At 45.4% G+C, this 10,897-nt stretch overlaps 1 protein-coding gene across 1 annotated transcript in view; it reads left to right on the forward strand.

Moving 5' to 3' along the window:
• LOC135377589 (protein embryonic gonad-like) overlaps window positions 1-10,897 on the forward strand; it is a 48,214-nt gene that overhangs the window by 2,451 nt on the left and 34,866 nt on the right. The window contains exon 2 of the mRNA XM_064610118.1: window positions 7,563-7,616. Coding sequence (XP_064466188.1) covers window positions 7,563-7,616 — 54 coding nt within the window. The remainder of the gene's footprint in view (window positions 1-7,562; window positions 7,617-10,897) is intronic.

Raw genomic sequence — 10,897 nt, forward strand, 5'->3', positions numbered from 1 at the left:
CCGGAATCTTCCTAAACGTGTGATCTGTCTCATGCACTTTCACTCCCTGGAACGTAGTATACCGCGGAGAGAAGAGAAAGTAATTAACATAGGCCACTTACCTGCTCATCTTACAATTCACGTAAGAGTCGTTTTTTTCTGGGTTCCCACAGAGCAGCACCTACGAAATCACCTGCGAATTATATCCTGTTTATTCGACAGGTCTCCAATGCATTGTTTCCTAAAACAGTGCCTTATGTACATTGGATACACTCGATCTTGTTTCTTCTTAGTTTATGCTTACTGTTGCTAATTTAAAAGTTAAAGCTTGACGTCATAAGGATTCATCCGTTCAGCCAGTTCATTAGTAATAACGAAAAGGCAGACCAGACAGCTCTAAACCTTGTCAAAGATTTTGTCTCAAAGACCCTGTCGTAAAATATACTTCACGAGGCCTGGCGAAAAAAAAAAGCTAAACTCAGTGCCTATAACCGGATGCCCGAAAACATGTGTTTAAGTGGCGGTATGCTGTACTCCCAATGCACGCACCGACCTCAACTTCACTAGGTCATCTCCCTTCAGGATACCACAGCCCTGAGGGTCATTGATACACCCTCTAATGCTAAAGGTTCCTTTTAGGATAGCATTCCTATGGAAGACGCAGGTGATCAGTACATCAAATTTCCAGATGAGGAAAGGACACGGTGAATGTTGGCGGTGGAGTTCTTTAGCCGATTAGCTCAATAGAGTGTGCGCAAGACAGGCAATGCACTTAACCGTTTGACGTAAGCAAAGCACTACGCCACTGGCCCAATCTGCCCAACGAAAACCAATGTGCCCTGGTGTACATTCTTAATGGTATAGAGGTGCTGCGGTCACCTTTCAACAGAGAATGATTATTGTTTGGGTTTCTAAACTTCCTTTCTAAACCTCTCTCTATCTATCTCTATACCTCTGTTTATTATCTATTAGACAGGAAGTTTTCATTTTACCTATTAGATAGAAAGGACATTTTCAATCTCTTTGTGTAACAATCTCAGAAATCATCTCACAGATACAACTAAGAATATTATAATGAATAATGATAGACAAGGAGTATTTTGACATGAGCTATATCACCCGCCAGCTCAATCTATTCTGTCCCAAGCGTAATTCTCATTTAGTGCTTCTGTATGCAGAACGTTGTACAGAGACCTGTGTGTCTTAGCATTTTGACGTTAACGATGACGGCATTTGTACGCTTTGTTTTGGGACACTCAGAACGTCAGTACTATGAACTTCTCCTACACAAAAGGGGGAAAAAAGTGCCGTCGCCTCATCAATCAACAATGTGTCTGACAGTTTATGGATGTAACAATGGGATTGGGTAGCAGTACATCCAAGCAGGATTCAAGGAGTTCATGCAGCACAGTGGCTAACATAAAACAAACAGCCTTAACAAAAAGACGCGGAATTTTTCGCACAAACATTCTCATCATGATGTCACATCAGTTGAAACGCAAAGACGGAACACTAAAATAATCATGCTCTGTGCGCCGGTATGAGCTCCCCCTTGCCGAGCTGTAACAAAACGCACTAGATCTCAACCCTGAAACTGAGGGACACACAAACGGCTTCCTTGCCATCTTGTCTGCACTGGATCTGTTTGCCTTTGACGCTGGCAACCACGGGCAATGTTCCATACAGATAACGAGCTAGTGCCCGTTAAACAAATCTGGATATTATTTTCGCGCATCAAGGAGCGACACGTCCGTTTTTATGCTTATTCATGCGATGCGCGATTCCTGTTTATTCCGTTCCCGAACTGAGAATCAATTAGGAAGCGACAAAGCGCGAGCTCGATCGAACGATTCTGGTCTAGGGCTGCCGTACGTGCATAAACAGACCGGAAGGAAGAGCCATGTGCCCTCGTCCTATAGCCCCTAACGATGCGCTCCGCTCGTTTGTAACGGAAGAAAAGAACGTTGCTAAAACAAAGCCAGCCAACCACGAAACATGCCGTGCGAAGTAGCAAGCCAACAAGCGGTGCTCCGACCCGTTGGCCAAAACACCTGCTCGACTGGCTCGCCTCGTACTCTTCAAGCACCTGTCCTCCTTCGACCCCGATAGGGCAACAGATAATCGGCAACTCGAAATTGTCTAGCGAGTACCATGTGAGGTCTCTCATTTCATTTGATGTAATTTGATCCAGGTAGTACATAGGGGACAAAAGGCACCGCATAACACGTGTCACTGGTATAATTCGTTGGCATAACACACAGACAAGGAAAAAACGAAAGTGACGGAAGGTTTTTACAATGGTGGACAAGGGACCTTATGCTGAGCATATTATCACTATATTCGCTACAGAAACACGACGAGCACTGACAAAGCCAGAGCGTGCAGGTTAAGGTAGCTTTGCAATATGCTCAACAGTATGACCACGGTGCTATTAAGCGGCGACCAGTGTGCTATGACGTCCTAGAGAGGGAGAAAAATCAAGCTTACGCTGGTCTCGTAAAATTTAATGTTGCCTAATTTTCATAAAGCGATAGGGAAATAAGTGAAAACTGTGCGAGAATCGGTACAGACCACCTATCCGACACAGACCTCGCCCTGATCGACATGTGCTTGACCCTGTACATCCTTAATTATTATGTAATAATTGTTCATTTCTGTTAGCTCATGCGAGCGCAGCTGGAGCCCGATTGGATCTGTCTAAGTAGCATCCTTCCTCTCGTTTTTATCTTATGCAGTTATACCGAACCGCGTGATTTGCTTAGGGCATCCTCAAGTGCATCCAGGCTTCCGACACCAAATCGAAGCACGCGATGACCCTCAACGATAGTACTCCACCTGCTGGCGACGAGTGATAGGAACAAACATCCCTGCCATCTGCTGGGTATCCGTTAAAACGCGAACCGTTTCGGAGACTCACCAACAGGACCATTACATCGCGTGACCCCGTAGCTTTTGGCCCATCCACACAAACCGGAAGCACCCTCTGTATCATTAGCCCAGTCGGAAAGCTTTGTGTGCATCAGCAAGCGACAGAAACGTCCATCATCACTAATCAGACATCGTGATTCGTCGGTCCCAGCTCTTTCGTGATCATTTTAAGGGGGGCAAAGCAAGGAAAGCAATCGGATATTTTGGGCCTTCCTCGTGTAAGCAGCACACCGACTGAACGTACGTGTCGCTAGAATTGTCGTGCTCGCGCTTACCTCTCCTGGCGCTTCTACAAAAATGACACAAGTGTTGAAAGGTGGACGCAGATTGGCGTATATGACGATATAGGCATTGAGTATAGAGACCACGTAGTTGCGACACCTTGCATTGCTCCGATAAATTCTCTCCGATAAGGCCTGCTTCTATGTGAGCATGTAAATCAATGAAGTAAACGTAATGAAAGATTATTCGTACGGTCATGCAACAACGTTCCTAGCTCGACCGTAACAAGAAAATGAGTGATTGACTGGAATATAGAAGCCCTCTTGCTGAAGGAAGCACACGCGCGGTCGGCAGCTCTTCGCGATAGTCTGCAATACGTCATGGGCGGATCAGGCCGGCTGCAGCAAGCAGCAGGATTGTTTCGGGATAGCATAGGGACAGCAGTCTATACGGAACGCAGCAGGATTAATTCATCATGTGTCAGGACTGCGTACGATAATATAAACAGCATACCGTGAAAGTGCAATCACAAGAACTATAGGTAGTATAAGACATTTCCTGGGTGTCTCAGAAAATCACTGTGGAGGAATGGGTAAGAATTGCTTCATGGAACATTTTGTTTCTACTAATTTTCTTTCACGTGACGCGATCACAGTCACAGCCAAGTAAGATATTAATCTTAATCTTATCCCGTATGCATCCTTACATGCTTTCTCGTCCAATTTCGATGGCACGGACAGTGCAGTTTCGTGAAAAGCTTTTCAATCGTCGCGAAATTATGCTCTCAATGGTGACGTGACTGTCAACCGGAAATGGAGCAGCAGCGCTGTCAGCAGCAGGGTTGTACGGGTACCCAACTAGAAAATGGCTTGCGTTGGTTACTGCAGTCAACTCCCGGACTCCGCAGTGTGGTACGCACAGAAAAAACAAACAAAAAAAAACAGATGAACGGGGTCCAAAGTTCACCCACTCAGAGGGCAAGACGGGAATCTCGCCGGCCACGCTCCCGGATTTTCCCCCTTCAGCTCGCGCTTTCTCATATTGGTCTTTTAGAATGCGTTCAACAGAGCTTTGGCGAGTAGTGTGTCCCATCAAACATTATGCAGGGAATTCACTGCGTTCACGGCGATGAAGTTCTTTCCCTTCATAGATTGTCAAGCCACCATCTGACCAAATTATAAAGATGAAGTTGATATGACCCATGAGTCTAGTGACACTCCTGACACGTCTAGTGTTACTTACTTGGCATACTTCCTGACAAACTTGACAACCGGTAGATGGCCGCACTGGATTTGATCTGCATTTAGTGTGGCTATTGGATAGTCCAAGCCACCAGGACAAAAACAGCGCAAGTTTCATTCCAATCGACGGTGCAATTAATTAGAAAATTACAATTTAAGATTACGGGCAACACTGTACTAGGTATTCGAAATGAATCCGTACTCCTGACACATACGGCGGCAACCACATTGCATGCGTATAACACTGGGCCCGACATAACAATCCACCACAATCCACCATAAAATCCGGTCCTGCAGTCCACACAACGATCCACATGACCACATCTGAGGATAAACGGATAAGCGAACTGAAATGAAATGCTGAGCCGTTGAAAAAAATTTGTCAGACGTTCAAGAAGCCAGACAGCTTCGGCACTTGTTTGTTCACTGAGGTTCACAGAGAGAGTTTGTTCGTTCGAAAGAGGCCGCGAACAGAAGGAGCGCGCATGCGCAGCAGAGCAGTAGGGAGAGCCTCCACCGAACAGCGGCCAGCGCTGGGATACTTCGCAAAAAACACTGTTATCAGGGGTTTCAGAATGCATAGGTAAACAGGAAAACTAATAATATGGTTACTAAAGTTCCGATGTAATAGCGTGTAATACAAATTTTCAGTGTTGCCCGCTGTGCAGGGGGTTGTTTGACACCAGGCGTCGCACCGCTCCACTACGCCGCATCTTTCATGGCAAATTAAAAATACTTATAGCGCGTTGTCGGTCGTATGGTTCCGCATATGGTACTTAGAAGCAACAAAGTCTCTAGTCACATCACCAGCATATCATGCTTGTCTACTGCTTTACAGTACCTTTAATACTAGAACATCTTGAGAAAAGAAGAAAAAGAAAGACAGAAAACGTCACTTAAGATGAAAGAGTTATGTCTTGGTTACCGGCCTTCATTGGTACAGTCAGGTACAATTTGCTATGTATAGTATAAATAGTATAGTTTGAATCTCGTGTGATCAGCAGGAAAAACGTCTTCCTAGGAAGCACCCCATGGAACTCGGAGGATATATCTTATTAACGATTTATGATATCAGGAAAATATTTTGCGTAATTTTACATTGGCATGAACTTCAGTGAAAGCCTGGACAACACTGGTCACAGAATATAATTCCATGTTACAATATGATTCAGCATATGGGTGTAAGTGTAAACCTCAAGTGTAAGTGCAATTTTTTTCTCGAGACGCACCAATCGGATAACATTTGTAGCGAAGACAATGTGATTACAATTCTTATTATGATATGATATGACATGTGCCGCCAATTCATATCATTATGACAACTCGCTCATCATGTGACGACAAGGTAATTTACACGGACAATAGCCTACATAGTATTGAGAGTCCTGGCACCCGACCTCAGTGCCAGAACTACAATACAGTGCATGTTCGGTAGGCGATGTATTTGCCAACAGCAGCAAAGAAAAACTGTGCCTAGAGTAAGATGAATGCATAAGAACTAAACATAGATGCTAAAGAAATAAGAGTAATCAAACCACCTCACGTAACAAAAACAGAAATAAAGAAGAAAAACAAGAACCTCTGACGTACAAACCATCACAGGAAGGGAGTTGCCTCAGGACAGAAGCCGCCGATATTTCGAACAGAGACTGTTCTTCTTCTGGGCACCGTCCTCATCATTGGCATGGTATTTATACCATGCCAATATGCCAATATGCCAATACCATGCCAATGATGAGGACGGTGCCCAGAAGAAGAACAGTCTCTGTTCGAAATATCGGCGGCTTCTGTCCTGAGGCAACTCCCTTCCTACATCTCTACCGGTTCGCTGGATTTCTACCCAAACCATCACAGGGTTCTTCAGAGTAGGTAAAGTGCTAAACTTTGGAAAACTATTCTAGCATTCTTCTCTTCTTCCGCCATGAGCGTTCGTCCTCTGAACTTCCTTTTGTCCGTGTTCCTTTCGTTGATCAACTTCTAACATCTTCTAACTCCACTCTTGCCATGCATCATTCTAGCAGACTTTGTACGAAACCTATCTGAACGTGATGGTTTTTTGTTTTCATTTGTTTCTTTCCGTGTTAGCGCCGCGAAGCAACTGTGGCTATGAGCGGGGCACATATGTGGACAGATGGAGAGAGGACAGCAGGAAGGAGAGGGGGACAGGGGGGAATGTGATGCATCAGCCTTTTTTGCTACGGTGCTTACAATACTTTGTAGTAGTTTTGTGCTACGTCGCAATTATGTGTTGCTCACTATCCCAATAATTAATCAACACGCCCATCGTCAATCATCGCCGACGGCTTTCTTAAATTCTTCGCGACAATGTAATTTCCCTATTGAAGGATCAAAAACAAAATTATTTACTCTCTTAATCTATTTCTCCGTACATAGGGTCGCCTGACACAATACTTGTGCATAAATACTCGTACGTGGAGCTCGGTGCACGTACTATATTGAATTTTGATCGCGCGTGAAGCCTGTCAAATGATTGCCGCCACTCGTTCCACATCACTGTCACTTCCTCCTGTGTCTTGCTAGCGAGCATTCCTTGCGTGCATGAATACACTCTGAGACGTGCCACTCGAAAAGTGGAACAACCGCCAAGTGTCGGTGATGAAAGTGTATCACCCAGATCGACCTCGGAGGTGCCCACCTCGGTTCTCAAATCGTCTAAGCCAAAATGCCTTCAGTGTGGGATCGACCTTGATGCAGCTATTTATGGAGGCGGAGACGAGCTTGGTCCTAAATGGAAACGCGCTCCAAGAGGTGAAAGCCGTCCGTTTCACGGGGTGCATCAATGAGTGTGTTTTTGAAAAGGATAGCGGGAAAAAAAGTAGCAGGAAATTGCGCGCATGTTTTGGCCTCAGTGAGCAAAATGTGACACTTTCGTTGAGTCAAATAACGACAGAACTTCAGAAGGAATGTTTGAAGGCGTGAATGTTTCCTAGTTGTAGGATGTTTTAAACTTGCTATCCCTGATTACTGTTTCAGTAATTTTGCGTAGAAAAGTAGTTAGTTGCTCTCAAATAAATAATAATAATACGTTGTAATGATGATTGGACTCTTGGTTGAGAGGACTGATTCAGAGTTATTCGGTGTATCTTCGATTGTCACCATTCCCACTTTCCCTCCTTTCCACGGCAGACGTCTGACGCGACCTGTTGATGTAGAAATCTTTTATCTTTTCAGATGGAAATGGGCTTGAGCGAGCCTTGCATGCCAAAGGAATGGTGGCCAAACAGAGTAAATATGTCTTCCTTTTCTTGTTTCGTGCGAATAACAACAACATTGTCGCGATGTAATTTCATTATCAAATAAACTCGATAGCTGAGACACTTGGTTTCGGAGACCAGAAAAACGTACACTTGACGGGAAAACACTTGGAACTGTGGTGGAGAGAAGGCTGGCGCACCCCGCACTAAACATCCCTATACTGTGGAAAGTGTACTTAATGTGTGAACTGTACTTTATTATTCTTATTCATTTTTTATTTATTTATTTATTTATTTATTTATTTTTGGCGTGAACGCGCGCGATATCATGCGCTGTCCTCCCGATACAAAGGGAATAGCCACCACGATCATCATCGTCGTAATAATAATAATAATAAAACATACTGGAATCGATTAGAGCGAAAGAAGTACTGGGTACAGTGTTCATCCATCGCTATCACCTTTACTCGATGTCCAGCCTGTCGCGGCCTGTCAGTACGCTTGCTCTAGTTCCTGTTGGCCGGTGCACGGGCTGATATTCTTAGTGGTTCCCGATCAACCGACCGTTCAGTGCACGAATGAAGTCAACATAACCCGTGCTTTGTGAAGCGTTAAATCGGTTCTCCTCAGATCGGTTCGCTTTAGTGGTACGGAAAGCGAAGTCATGATTCTCCTCTTTTCCTGTACACAGCGCCGGTCCGAGAATTAGAGGCGGGCGTTCCAGCAAAGGGGGGTCGCGACCGCGTGAGGTCTTCATAATTCCCTACCGGCCGCGCGGGCGTGCAGACGGCAGCCGTTGAACCCAACGATAGCAGGCCGAACTCGAAGCTTCTCTAGCTGTGCGATCACCTCCCGCTCAGACCTGAGAAACTCATACATAAATACACTGACTTCTACACGTGATAGATTACTAGATTACAAGGGCCTTATGTATGACTGCTCTCTGCCTTCCGCCAAGAACCAGGAAGATTTGTGTGTGTATGTGTGTGTGCTAGAATATGAAGCTAGGTGTTATGGACGCCTACTTGCAGGCACTTTGAACACCGCGGTTTATCGTGCAGTTGTCTTATTCGGTAACGTGTCTATCCTGAGTTGTTGAGGTTCATCTGTAACGCCAAGGTCATTCATTCAGCAATAAAACGCTGCTGAGGCACTTTAAAACTTCGGCTGCATATGGTGCTGCTGCTCCTAATCTTATTTCAATAACTGAACGGAAGTGAACATTCCGCGCCTACATGGGTATACTTACACGGGGCTTGGGCTTATACAGACATGCTGGATTACAGCCCAACCTTTGCAGCAGAGGCACAGCGTAAAGGACCCGAGAATGTGAATGCCGCGTTGCCATCATTCGTGGTCTCCGCTTCATGGTCATCAATAGCGGGCAGTGAAAGAAAGGGGGACGTATATAGGGTTGCCGGGAGTTGAGATGCTGGGGTTGACGATGGTTATCGCAGCGTGGCCCCGCTTCCGCACCGCCGCCCTCGAATGCGACACTGTCGACACACCCAGCGACGACAGTCACGTCCGAAAGAGAGAGTCCGTCTTGCGCGACCCAGTTTCTCAGCCGTTAAAACGGTGTTTATCACCGTACGACCGCGCAGAATTAGCATACAATTCTGCGTGCCATAACGGCGGAACATGACTTGCCAACTGTTGTGCTCCTTTGCCATTTCGGTACACACGGGATTTCTCATCACGGCCGGGAAGCGGAATCGCGCATAACAGGTTGAGTTCCAGCTATCATGCGACGCGGGAGACTGGTCAACCGTATGCAGGGTTGCCACCCGGCTTGGCCGGTTATCCGTTATTCGCTCGTTCTGCCGGTTGCCGGTAGAAAGGTGATACCGGCAGCCTTTTGCGGTATTTGTGGCTCGAGGCCTTTCCTAGAGGCTTTTTCGGGTTTTTTCCTTCAACATTCCACTGCAGCTTCAATAAATCTGGAGCATAGTCTGCATAGACCCAACTCCGCAGACAGCAGATAAGGAAATTGAGCCGTGGACACAGGGTCGACATCCGATGGTCTATTCTGTAGCCACACCGGTCGGTCAACTCGTGTCTGTGTTCCAGTTTCTATCCTCCTGACAGCCTTATCGAAGCACTGCACAATGATCCCTTGGAATGTTTCTCGTGTTCTTAGTTATTCATTACATTCTTGTGTTTGGAGGGGACAGGAGCAGTGGTTGTGCAAAGCTGTTGGTGGTTGTGTCAAGCCAGTTAGAACTTTAGACCGTGTACGACCATCATGAATTCTCCGCCTGCAAAGAAGGTTTGTCTGCGTTGATGCGTTTTTCAAAGTCAGTGGCGATCCAATCCTGTTGTTCCAATCCAATCCAACGTAGCGTTGTTGACTATTTACAGCAACATCTAACATCAGTGATTCCGCCGCATACAGCAACATATCTTGAGCTCTCTCTCTCTCTCTCTCTATGTGTGCTCCTCCACCCCTCCCCGACTTTCTTTTTTCCCGTACCTTTCCTCATTTCCCTCTACTAGCACCTCCTCTCACACCACTCCGCGACTACCCAAAACAATGTGGACGCTGAAAGCTGCGAAAATGAACATGGCAAAACTCTCATCGTATTCCTTTCTAACCACTGTCTGTAGTTGACGACGTCCATCTGAAAATTTTAGCAGCAAGAACACAGAAGGACAGAAACTTCTGCTTCTGTGTGCTCTATGTTCTTGAAAATATTTAGATCTACGTGTGTACCAACTACCTCGTGTCACTACATCAGTTGATGCCGGCCATCGCAAAGGGCGAGTTGAACTGCGTTTGAGGACCTAATACTATTGTTCGAAATCGACATTTTACGAGTGACATACGTTTCTCTTATTTATCACCTGCAGCTCAGTTATTTGGCACTGCGCGGTTGGCCAATTATGATGCGTTAAATACCATGGTAAACTACATATAGAGTATTATGCGTACATATCAAGATGCACAGATGTACTTCGTTTACTTTGCAACAATATGGCGGACAAAACTTTTTTTTAGTTTAGTCGACTCCTGAAAAACGAAGTTGCACATCCGTCTGAAACTTTTCTGACATATTGTATACGCTGATATATCGAATACATATGCTATACCCATGTGGTATATTTGGTAACATACTAGACCAGAAACCTGAGGGATCCACATTTGAGTCCTGGAACAGTAACACGCTATACCTCATTGGCGATACATAACCAATAACAGGAACAATCACAAGGCTCTTCTCTTCTATTTCAAGAGTCCCTCACTGCAGACCTCGAGTACACAAAGGTAATGGGAACACCATGCTCATAGCCTCATACACTGCTGTTGTGCTT

This window comes from Ornithodoros turicata, chromosome 1 (assembly GCF_037126465.1).
Source record: "Ornithodoros turicata isolate Travis chromosome 1, ASM3712646v1, whole genome shotgun sequence".
Lineage (NCBI taxonomy): Eukaryota > Metazoa > Arthropoda > Arachnida > Ixodida > Argasidae > Ornithodoros > Ornithodoros turicata.